Source organism: Chinchilla lanigera, unplaced genomic scaffold (genome assembly GCF_000276665.1).
Source record: "Chinchilla lanigera isolate Chin_1 unplaced genomic scaffold, ChiLan1.0 scaffold00076, whole genome shotgun sequence".
NCBI classification, from domain to species: Eukaryota; Metazoa; Chordata; class Mammalia; order Rodentia; family Chinchillidae; genus Chinchilla; species Chinchilla lanigera.
The window spans coordinates 7,470,483-7,482,982 of NW_004955477.1; the positions used below are offsets into that span (position 1 = coordinate 7,470,483).

Genomic DNA, 12,500 nt, shown 5'->3' on the forward strand with positions numbered 1-12,500 from the left:
CCTGGAACAAAATGGCCAGATCTTAAAACTTCCTAAGTGTCAACTCTCTCAGGAAATGACAGAAGCAAGAGAAAGAACCCTGTCGGGTTTTGATAGGGCACTCAAGAACTAGCCACTAATTACAATAAAATAAAACAATCCTACTATTTATGAGGAAAGCTTTTTTCTTGAAGACCTATATATGCTAGTTCTCTGAATCACATACTTGCTTTTTAAAATCATTAGTTGCTTTCTAGGATGGGACATGATGTTGCAATCACTGACCAGAAAGTGACTTGGTTTAAGTGTTGATAAAATGTTGAGAAACAAACCCTACAAAAAAAAGAAAAAAAGAAAAAAATCCTGAGCAAGATTGCTTCCACAAATAGCTTTTGATTAGTCGGGTTTTATCTCCAAGGTACCCACTAGTGGCCTTTATTTTTCTAAATGCTACATTTTCTGCTTACAGTCAAATGCTTTTTCATGCTACTTACAAAAATAAATACTTGTACTTTGCTCAGATCATAATAGCTCATTAGAGGAGGCTGATTTTGGACTCAGACTACAACCTAACACCAGAGGGCTGAAGAGGCCTCCTCAAACCTATCATGTTGCAAGCACTGGCTCTCTAGGGAAGCGAGCAACTGAGGACCGGGATTCAACCTTCTTAATTGTGAGCCTCATTAGTGATGGTTGCTAAGCAAAACACACACCTACCTTCAGTGCATAGGAAGGAGATAAACAATACGTCACAGACTCTAATGATTCTGGTGCTCAAGGCGACCTTTAATTATTATATTTTTGTTCTCTTATACCTTAGTCATTAATGTAGAAAAACAAATTAGTTTATTTTTGTGGACCACAGAAGATTCATAAATTGTCTTCCAGTTTTTTTATGTCTGAACTGTATTTTCATTCTGATAATCTGCACAGGCTTCATTCATTTCCCTGCATTTGCATTTGTCTGCCTCACATGTGGATCTTGAATTTGCCACCGCAGGATAGAGGATTTATCTTAAGACTTTTGTTTTATGGGCTCTTTGATTAAGGGATTTAATCAAGCTTTTGTGTTTGCAATTCACTTTTTTAAAAAAGTTGCTTCTTCAACAATTCATATTGGTCAGAATCTCATGATTATTATGAGATGCTTGAAAGGGGAAATGGATCTGATTTTACAGGGACAGGTAAGCTGCAGGTTCTGCACTTAAGAAAGAAACTGAGGGGTGACTGAGGGGCTTGGCATAAGACCCACCCTGTGGGAGTATTTCTCCATTCTGACTCAGTGTCCAAGTGTCTCTCCACCTGCCACTCTTACAGAAATTCTTTTAACAAGCAAAGCAAGAAGTCTATTACTTGAAATAATCTGATAAAAAATTTTATGTTGTTTTTCTTTCTTACTCCCTCTGGCCTGCCCCCAATCACACATACACCAACATGTGCACACACACTCCATCCATCCAGGACGTGTGAAGACGTGAAATGGTCCTCACAGTTGCTTCTGAGCTGACTAAATCAAGAAGTAACCGCCCACTAAAGCATGCACAGGGGGATGAGTTCTGGATGGGAGCTTCTAACAAGCCAAAATAAAACCAAATAAATTAAAACTACAATAGAAGCTGTAAGCAAAAGAATGCTTTAAAAATAAACCAATAACATGAAAGTTATGGCAGGTGAGGTGAACGAGAAGGCCGAGCTAGCCAATAAAAGGAGAGGGGAAGAGGCCATCAGCAAGGCTGTCCTCTCTCCACCGTGCGAAAGCCCTCGCCCTGTCCTGCTGGGAGGTCTGACAGAGTGTGCAGCCTGATGAGAGCAACTCCATGGGAATCAACATAAAGGATGGTGCAAAGAAAAAAAAAGCATTGCAAATAAAAAAAAAAAATACATGTAACATGTGCCTACCATTTTCCAGATAAGAAGGGGCCGTACCTTCTGACGGGTCTAGGCGGCGGGCCCGCCTCCCGTGTTTGGAATTGTTGTGCACAAACATGTTGTCGGACACAGCCAGCACGTGGCCGTCCACATTGACTGTTGTCGATACAACAACCTGCAAAGATAAAGTGGATGTGAAAACGGAGTTGGCAAAAAAAAGCACAGAAGCCATTAGGCAGAATAAAAACCAAAAGCCAGCTCAAGTGCTGCACGGCACAAGGAAACTTCACCGTTCTGGAAAGGCTCCACTGATTGATGTGCATTCACAGCTTTTTTGGCTAATGGGGGTGGTTTGTTTTGTTTTGTTTTGACTCAAGATTGCTTCTTTAAAAAAAAAAAAAACCTGTTCCACTAATTAAGGTTTAATCTCTTATTATGCTAACAAGTGAATTCAATTCAGAGAAATATTCTTCTAGCCATTAGTTTCAGAAACACCCCTCTAGCCACTCATTTTAAAGCTGCTGTTTTGATTGATCTGTTCACATATTGATTAGATAGTTTATCTAATTTAAATTAGTTCACTTGAGAGCAACCTCCCTTGAAGAGTTGTGAGGATTCAGGGGTTGCCCCAAAAAGGCTTCATAAATCAGGACCGTTCCTCCTACTCACATTTCATCAGCAAATGATCCCTGGGTCAATTTTACAATTACAGTTAATGTCTGGTAATGAACTTTTTTGCATCTGAAAAGACAGAATTGCATTTGAATAGTGGAGGTGTTTTCAATCAACTGGGAAAAGTATCTTCTCAGGAAGTTCAACTGGGAAGGACTGAAAGGGCCTCATGCCAAGGCATTTCTGTTGGGAGTGAGTGGCTCCCAGTCCTAAGTCCAGACTCAGAGGGTGGCGAGGGGAGAGACAGATCAGGCCTTCTTTAATACTCTCAATGGCTTCATGGGAGAGGAAGAAAAAGAACCCACCAGACATGGACTGCCTCGCTGGTGAAATATTCCCTTGTTTTCTCTGGTGGACTTGTAACAAGCGGTCCAGAAATGGGCCCAGGAAACAGCAAAGTACAACCTAGCTTGACTTTCTTCTTTGACAGAGGTAGGTCTCTATGGTACATTACTTCCACAGAGTAGCTAAATCCTGAGCCTAGGTTTAACCTGGGGCTTGCAGCAGGGATTCCTGGGGCTTGAGCCTGGATTTGGCAGGAGGAAGTCTGGCTCACTGCCACCGTTGGGATAGGCCTGGCAGGTCTTGCGGGTATACCACCCCAGAGAGCTGTGTGAGGTGGTGAGTAGGAACTGCCAGGTATAAAGGACTGTGAAAAGCTAAGGCTATAGTTGTTTTTAGTAAATAATACCTATTAGTGTTGACTTACCAGAGGTAATGAATGCATTGCACCAAAGATGTTAGTAATAGGGGCAGCTGAAGGGAGGGCTCCCCTGGGGTTTCAGGGAGCTCTCCAAACTTTCTGCAGACTTTTTTGAGAAGTACTGGTTTAAGCCCAGGGCCTCATGCATGCTAGGCTGCATCCTTAGCCTTTGCCCACGCTGTCCTTAAACTTAAAAGTCCTCCTGCCTCAGCTTCCAGAGTAGCTTGGATTACAGGTATGTACCACGATACCTGGGTGCTGAATTTTTTTTTAAATAAATCTAAAACTGCTCTAAGAAAATGAGAAAGTCTAGTAGCAAAATAAATAAAGCTAGTATTTGGTACCCCTACATGATCAGAGAAACTTCTCTAGTAACATACTATAGAAATGATCCCTGAACATATAGCCTTATAAAACTAATTTTTGCAAGTAATGCCATAAATGATTAAAGTCACACAAATAAATAACATTTTAAGGATGTAAAGAGAAACCAAAGCTACACAGTCATATATGAATATATACATATGGGAATAACTTTTTAAAAATTTCAGCCCACATGGTGGGAGGCTGAGCACCTCCTGTATCCCCCAAGCTCCCTCAGGGGCCGTGTTCTTGACATGGTCTCTCCCTTCGGCTTGCCAGGATTAAAGAGGTCTAGACAACACCAGGCTGAGTGACTTCAAAATGCTATGTAGCTACTGCAAACTGGCTCCAGGTTCAAATCTCAGGACCCTCTTCTGACTGGCACTCAGTGGCATAAGCCATTAGAGCCCTGGCAGGAGGTGGCTCCACTACCACTAAGGTGCCACTCACACTTGGCTGCCTCTGCCCAGGGGAGTCAGAGGCTGGGCCTGTCACCCAGGTACCCTCCTGGGGCCCACATGCAGGCCCCACCCTGGGCGCTGATGGAGTTCTGGGAATATCACCTACGTGTGAGGCAGATACCTAACTAATACTGGGGCACAGACTTGACCTTTTTTAAGTTCCTAGACCATGATATATTAAAGAAAGAAGAAATGGTAAAAATTTAAAAAGACACTGACTTTGCTCTATTATCTATATACACGTCAGTCACCAGGGGAACAAAGTGTTGTTCAGCAGAGAAATCAGACACACTGTTTTGTTTCTGTTTGGGCCACCCCTGAAATGCACCCACAGAAAGGTGCTGAGATCATACAACCAGTTAAAAACATCATGTAAGCCCTAACACTGTCCTAAAGCCCGTTAAACCTTCTGAGAGGCAAGGAGATTAGCTGAAGAGACCAGAGCAGTTCCTTCTACTCCACAGTTAACCATGAGATCGCTGACTGACACTCAGTCAGCGACAGGACAAAGAGGACATGGCTATTCAACCCAAGGTGACCTCTACTCTGCTTAAATGGATCAATATCACCTGTGCTCCATGGAGCCTTGTGCAGGAAAAATGGAAGCAGACCCAACTATTGCCAGCTATTGAGCCCACTATGAGTAACCCTAAGGGCCCTGCCCTCCTTGACCAGCTGGGCAGGCCTAGAGAGGGGCATCATGTACTTCCCTGAATGACTGAAGCATACAGAAAATTCCTAGAAATACTTTGAGCTTTTTACGGAAAATTAGTCTACATCCCAAATAAGAATCACTCAGAGACTCATTCCATCTAATATCTATTAGGTGTTCAGTTCTTCCTGGTTGGTGGGTACTAGTAGCAATTCTGTATTTCAGGCCAGAATATTTTTACAATTAAAATCAGCATAATAATTTCATCATAGGTGCAGCATACCTATACCCTGATGTAGCTTTGTGGTCATTCAAAAAGGCAAGAAAAATATGAATACTTTTATAACCCAACCAGGTCCCCTTACTCTGGCAGACAAAATTCTCCAAGGTAATCAGGGAGCATATTAGTAGCTAAGCATGGAATAGAGGAAATCCAAACACAGTGGACCACAGGAGGAGGAAGAAAAGCTAGGAAATTGTTCTGTAATTTTCAGAGGACTGTACTGAGCAGATGTAGACTCCTTTATAAGGAAGACTCAGGGCCTCGAGTGTACCTGAAAGGTTGCATTATGGTTTTCCTCTCCCTGCACGTCAGTCATCCATCTATCAATCCCTAAGAGATCTTAGGCATGGCCATATTTCCGGAGGTGATGTCAGGCTGTTGTGGGCCATGAATGGACTCAGTGAGTCTGGCCTACTGAAGACACAACATCATTTCAAAAGCATTCTTTGAAACGTATTTCATCAAATGAGCCAAGTCTGGTTTGACACTAGCCCTTGGAGAACCACAGGCTGTGTTCTGAACAACTGCAAAATCAGAGTTCAAATCCTGTATAAGCAGTCAGGCTAGCTCCATGTGTGTTTGAGGTACATACCTGGAACCTCCGCATGTCCCGAGGGTTGCCTGCATTCTTCAAACAGTTTTGATTGCACTTGAGGAAAAACTTTAGGAAGAATCTATGAAAACACAAAACGGGTAGTTAGGGTTATCAGACAAGCAATACAAACTTTTTGAAAGATACATGGAAAAAGTGGAGACTACTTCATAATTATGGCTGGCTGTCCTGTAGCGGATGACGTTGAGAGATAGCGTGGGACAGGTAGGTAGCCAGGGGCCCCATCCAACCACAGGCATAAAGTATGTCTCAGAGTGAGAGCAGCAACTTGCATTCATCTCACACCACAGGTTCCCAAGATTTATAACAACAACTGTGACTTGTGGATTGGCTACTCCACATCTGGAGTTTTGCACCATTGACTATTAACCATTGAGGAAACATTCACCCCAGATAGGGCTGCCAATTTCAGTCAATAAAAATGCAGGGTGCCTGGTTAAATTTGAATTTTAGTATCAGTACATCCCAAAACACACCTACACTAAAAAATTGTTCATCTGACATTTAAACTTCACTAGTTACGCTACATTTTGGCAATCCCAACTCCAGGGGATAGCCCTGCCTAAGCAAACACACTTTTAAAGTCAGATTTTAAAAGTTACAGTAGCTCTAACTGTTAGGAAAAGAAATTTAAAGCTACTGTGAACTGTCTCTATGTTTTCAAGGGCACAGCTGACAATTTTTGGTGTGGTCATGAAACCCCTGCTCAGTGAGGGGTCAGGAACAGCAAGCACAACCCCAGTAGGAGTGGCAAGGCCAAACTCAAAAGCTTGTGCCATCTTGTGCCTTGCCCTTGCCTTCTGAGGCAGGAAAACTCAGGAGTCCTGGCAGGGTGCTGAGATGCTCTGATGAAAATACCATCATGCTCTCCTCCCTGTTTCTGCATGTTCAGTGACAAATACAGACCCACTGGCCTATAGCCTGAACTGACAAGGGCCCACATGGCTGTGACACACCCACAGGGAAGACAGAGGATATTGTCCCCATACAACCTCTGCCTCCACTTGCAAAGGCCACATCCACTGTGAGCCAAAATACAGTCTCCACTAACATCTATCCTCCTTGGTTGTCTAAACATCCCGTCCATCAAGTTTGTGCACAGAACTGCTTTCTCCCAAATATCATCTGTCCTACTTGATGCTGATGAATGTTTTATGAAGTTTCACATGAATTTCCTTGAATTCAGTCTTTCATGTTCAAGGATCCTCACTGGCCATTACAATATCAGAAAATAAAAAGCCTCCATAGACTAAAACTCATTTCTCTAACAGCGCTGCCAACATATCCAGGAAAACTCTCAACCATGGCAGAAGAAAATTCAACCAACGGAAGAAAGGATGGTGGCTATTTAATCATATTTTCTTATACAGCACAAGAATCACTATTTTAGGCCAGAATTTACATTTTTTATTAACTCACCTCACCTATACACTTAGCTCACAATGCCTCTTAACACCATCTGCCATCAGCTACAGCAAGTCACTTGATATTCCACCCACCAATTTTTCCTAACAACCAGTGTGCAATTAAACTCCACACGTTCTGCAGCGAGGTAAATTAGGTGCACCTGCGGCCACACTGCATTTGAACTGCATCAGAAAGGGCCTAACAAGGTGAGGGCGCCACAAAGTTATCGTCCTGTCAGGCAATTAGGTTTTCACTTGGGGGACAGCCACACGGTGCAATTATGTCCCACATTACCACCCGGCTAATCTTCTGAGCAGGCACCAGCCCGAGAAGCTGCTCATCTGCAAAGGTACCTGCATGGAGCCAATGGTAGGAGGCTTTTTGTGAAATGAAAGATTTTTTTCCCCCATCCAGAGGAGACTGCTTTATATTCCTTGATGTCTTTTTAGCCAGTTCATTCGAATACCTCCAAGAGAACAGAGCAGGCTTTGAAGATATCCTAAATTGTCCTTGTGATGGTCCCCGCATTGCTATGAGGAGGTGGACTTGGCATTCTGGGCCTTAACTATGGTCATCTCACAGATTAGCAGAACAAAGTTGGGTGCTGGAGCCCGAAAGCACACTGAGTATCTGTAGGGTAGACCGAAGCAGGAGCAGACACACACACACCCAAATACATGTGTGCATAGTTTTTGTCCCTTCATTTGGATGTGGCAGTGATAGTTTGTGTTTCTATCCGACATGTCTAAAGACACTATAAGTACTTAAGAAAGATCCGACGTGAACACCCTAGAGAGCGGGAGCCTTTTTAAGCACTCAGGTCCCAATGATACAAATAAAGTAAAGCACAGCGTTCAACTGACTTCTCACCAGGGTACTGAGATCTCTTCGAGGACAGAGAGGAATCCTCCACAGAGGGAAAGGAGAGCTTGGCGCCGATTTCTTTTACCCTCCTTTTGGTTCTGTTTAACTCAAGGATTCAATTAAGCCTTCACAGGTGGAAAGCACAGCAGAGCCGCTGCGTGGCTGCTGACACTGTACACAATTACGCAGGGAGCAAACGTGCGCTTTCCACTAGGAAGCGCTCCGTGAGATGCACTGTTGCAATGTTTGGGGACAGGGTGAGAAAATTGAATGTCCGACATGTGAAGTCAAATGGTAATTCTCATCCTTTACTCAATTACCCTTTAATTGGCTTTTTCCTAAGAAATATCTGACAACCACTTTACATATCTCACTTCCAGAGTCTGGTACACAAAGGATTTAATACTCTTGTTATGAAAGGAAAAATCCTTCCTATGTCAGAAAATCTTTGGCTTTAGCACCAATAAACTCTTTATTACTGCTAAACATGGATTTGCTGCTCGATCGCAAAGAGGCGATAAAAATTCTAACCTGTCATTAGTACATTATGCTTAATTGTGTACAGTGTGTTTCTCCTTGCATCTGCTGGCCCGACATCAAAATGACCATTATGTGCACTAATTCCCTGACCCCGTCTTTATTTCCCTAAAGAGTCATCATCTTTCACAGTAGGTACCAGAGTAAATCAAGCTTGAAATATGGGCTTTATTTACTTGTTTCTCCCAGGCAGAGGGGAAGACAGCAGCTAAAGACAAACTGCTCCACAGCAGTCACTCCTTGGTAATATTCTACTCGGAAACAACTCACAAAATCCTGGAAAGTTCTCAGGAGCAATTAGCAGGGAGATCTTATCGCTTTGGAAATGGGGTTTTCTCTTTTGCCTCATGCAGGGACTAAGAGAGCATGTGGGTGCTCTTATTCAATTCCTGGGAAGGCTAGTTTCAGAAGGTTCCCTCTTTCAAGTTCTGAGGACCCCATGACAATCAACTGGATACTTGGTCAGGCCCGCACTCAAGACAGGGAAGGAGGAACCAGTCCTGATGTCTTGGGTTTAAGCTTGAAGTCCCAAGGCCCTCCTTCCTTCTGGGACAGCTGTTCCACTGGTATAACAGAGGGTGGTCTGCTGCACCCCATGAAGAAAGTTGAAACTTTGGTCTTGATGGTATTAAAATCAGATCTCAACAAGCAGCACTAGACTAACGTGAGGTAGGATGGAGGCCAAACAAGGACAATTTAAACTGGGCTACCACAAATGAGATCAACCTTTGTCACCACAGCCCTACACGGGTATTGCAGGATAAGGGGTAAGCCCCCATCACAGCAACTAATTTCAAAGTCTGTTCCATTTCTGTGTGTTTAAGCTATGAATTAGTTCATTTATATTTACTTTTATGAAGCTGATTAACCAGAGCTTCTCTATCTGATGAAAATCATTTTAATTGTAGTGTTAGGCTCCTGTGTAATATCCATTACATTATGAACTGTTTAAATTCTACATGGGTATTGTGTAAATTGGCCCTTTGTGAGCTAGCAGGCAATTAGGACCAAACAGCTCTCCTTTTAACGGTTACAGAACTTTGTGGTGTTGTTCAGGACAATCAGAGACAAAGGAGGCTGTTTAATTGTAATTTAATGGAATATCAAGGAGTCCGTGGCATTAGACGCTGGCAACAGAGAGCAGGAGAGAAAAATTAACTGCAATTATGTTTGATTAAAGCTATCCTTCTCAATAATCAGCGGTCCTGACAGGCCATGGGGCTCCAGTGGGCTCCAGGATGGCAAAAGGTGTTCAGCAATATTAGGGCCAATAAAGGGGATATTAGCATAGCTAATTACAGCCCTGCAAAACCTGTAAAGGGGGCCTCTGTGTATTGTAATGTGTGAAATAATTGGCTGAGGCCGTTATCAATTACATAAGGAATGAATTTGGTTTGTCAGAGAAAAGCTGATGAGATGCATTTCATCTGACACCATCCTTTCCCTCACATCTCCAGGCAGCGAGGAACTTACCCACTTCCATCAAGAGCTGCAGCTTACAGTGGCCAAGTCACTGTAAAATCATCTTGCCAGCAAGTGTTAGGTAATTAATACAACTCATCCTCGAGCCCTCCCTGCCGCTGCTGTTTTTACCTAACTGAAGCCACTAATCATGCAATAATGATTTCTTTCCCTCTGGTCAAAGGAGAAATAGATCGGCTCCTTAGAAATGCGCGGGCTTCACAGGCGCACCCTGGTGATTGAGGAGAAAAAAGAAACTCGAGCACTTTTGTGCCTTTTGCACGTGGTTATCACTTTTTCGAAATTCCCTACTTCTCAGCATTGCAGCAATCCTCTGTGGGGATTTGGGGTTTTTCTTCTTCACTTTTTAATTGTCAAAGTGTAGATTCTTCCAGGGCTGTGACCCTGATTGGCCGTGTGAAAAGACATTCAGGCCAAGTGTGAATCCAAAGTAAACCGCTGCCTTGGTTCAGGTTAAGTGGCTGCACTCCAAGAACAGAGCTCTGGCTTCTCATAGGTCCTCTGGCACCTCATTCCAGCCTCAGCCTCGCTCTCTCCTGGCCACTGGGTGACACAGGAAAATCTCAGTCAAGACTGAAAAACACTGGTATCTTTTATGGGATGGGGGTTCACTTTTTCAGTTTTAATGCAGACTCTTAAGCAAGCAGCACAAAGTGGGTAGGTAGCCATGTCATTAACCAAACCCCAAAGTGTTCATGTGTAAAGCAGTATGGTGACAAGTGCCTAGGTATGCGGGGGCGGGGGGGGGCTGCAGAGGGCCTGGGCCAGGTCTACCCCCCTTGTCTTTAGTTACTACTATTTTAATATCTAATAGCCTGGACTAGAAAAAGTGGGCCCTGAATGCCAGCCTGAAAATGCAACTTTAAATGTCACTAGCTACCGGCACAGCCAGGTGAGGTGGAGGTACAGTAAGGAACTACTGCTTTGGAGGTGCAGGGTTTCCTTTGTGGGGTGAACAAAGCATCTGGAAAGAGAGAGATGTGATAGCCCCACAACCCTATAAAAGTGTCACAATGCCACCAAGTTGTTCAGTTGCAAATGGTTAATTTCATGTTATGCTAATTTCACTTAACAAAAAAAAAAGTCCTCAATCCAAAGGCGAACACAAGAGCGAGGGTGTGAATGGTCAGGCCTCTTGGGTGTGAGTGGCTACAGCCTTTACTGCACTATTGAAATGAAATAGTTAAGAGTCAAATTAAAAGATAGAGCCTTTAAGAGACTTTTCCCTGACTGATAAGACAGTGGCCATGGAGTGATCTTTGAGGTCCCTGCTAATTACTGGGAAGTCCCTGAAAGCAGTGGCCGCAGCTGTGGTGTGTGCATACCCGGCCATCAGTCGCTGGAGTATTGATTACTGAGCAATTCTAGCCGATCAGGTCCGGGCACTTCAGAGACAATGTGCTTCCCTCACAAAACCTGTAATGAGCAGTTCCTATACACGACTACATTCTGCTGACATCAGATCTGTGCACTAAGATAGTACACAGGTCAATATGTATCGGATTTCCAAAATGCGAGGGTCTTAATGTCAGGCCTCTCTTTTTCTCTCACTCCTGCCATTAGCGATGACTGGGCTCACGTTCTTTAATGCCATACGGGAGGAAAAATCTGCTCCATTAGTCTGATTTATTCTTCAAATATGCCATGACAAATTGCTTTAACACTAGACTTATTAAATTCTTGTACATTTCAAGTTATGGGTCTCATAGCCTTGTAGTGCCTGCATGACGTCATGATGAAGAGGGCAGAGGGCAACAGCACTGAGTTTTACAGCTGTGCCAGATGTCCTTGGTCGGGGGGCTCCCTCCCCAGGCAAAAGGTTGGGGTGGCCTAACCGCCCGCCTGGGAGGACCTGGTCTCCACGAGAGGTGTTCCCCCGGCACGCATGATATCCTACATGTAAATGTAGATGTATAAGGATTTGGAAATATCCATGGCTTGACTTGCAGTTCAACAATTACTGGCCTTTGTCTGGGGATTCTTGCTCTCGTGTAGCAGAGCCCGTCTCTAGTGGACTCAAGCTATTTTACTTCCCTTCACCGTAGTAACCACACCGCATTAACAATATTTGTACTACAATCGCCAAGGGACCCACTTCCCAGATTCTATCACTTCTTTATCTCCTGACAAATACCTCACTATCGAACATTATTAGGTTTAGAAAATTAACCCCTCGCAGTCTAGAGCCACACTAGGCCCCACCATCCCTCCAAAGAGCCTTATCACTAAATTTCTGCTATAATGGTTTTTCTTTTCATCACAATTTCAGCAGCAGCTGTCAAGAGGCACTTATAGATACCATGATCTTGTACTTTTGCAATGATTCTCATTAAAATGATGCCAAAGAGATCTGATGGGATTTAATGGCTTTGCTGGCCAGCTCGATATCCACTTCCATAACAGATCCCGCGCCAAGTGCTCTCTTTGGAGGAATTTGTGTGACTTGCATTAAACTTTTCCGGGTGGTTTTAATGTGTTCAGATAAGTACAATCCAGGTAGACATTCTAAAAGCAAATGTATCCCAGAGTTATGTGCTTTGTCGGCTGCCCTCCTTGGCTGGCTGTCAGCATTCTAGTTAGTGTTTTCTGTAACAGTTCCTGATATTTCGTGATAG

General features: G+C 43.6%; 1 protein-coding gene across 10 annotated transcripts in view; it reads right to left on the reverse strand.

The window, feature by feature from the left end:
* Nucleotides 1-12,500, reverse strand: part of Ebf3 (early B-cell factor 3) — a 121,889-nt gene that overhangs the window by 35,159 nt on the left and 74,230 nt on the right. For 7 of the 10 annotated variants that reach the window (XM_013503102.1, XM_013503110.1, XM_013503108.1 and 4 more), the window contains 2 exons: nt 5,575-5,656; nt 1,879-2,023 (listed from right to left, as the gene is read on the reverse strand). In XM_013503102.1, coding sequence (XP_013358556.1) covers nt 1,879-2,023; nt 5,575-5,656 — 227 coding nt within the window. The remainder of the gene's footprint in view (nt 1-1,878; nt 2,024-5,574; nt 5,657-12,500) is intronic. The other 3 variants (XM_013503109.1, XM_013503107.1, XM_013503104.1) reach the window with 1 other exon arrangement.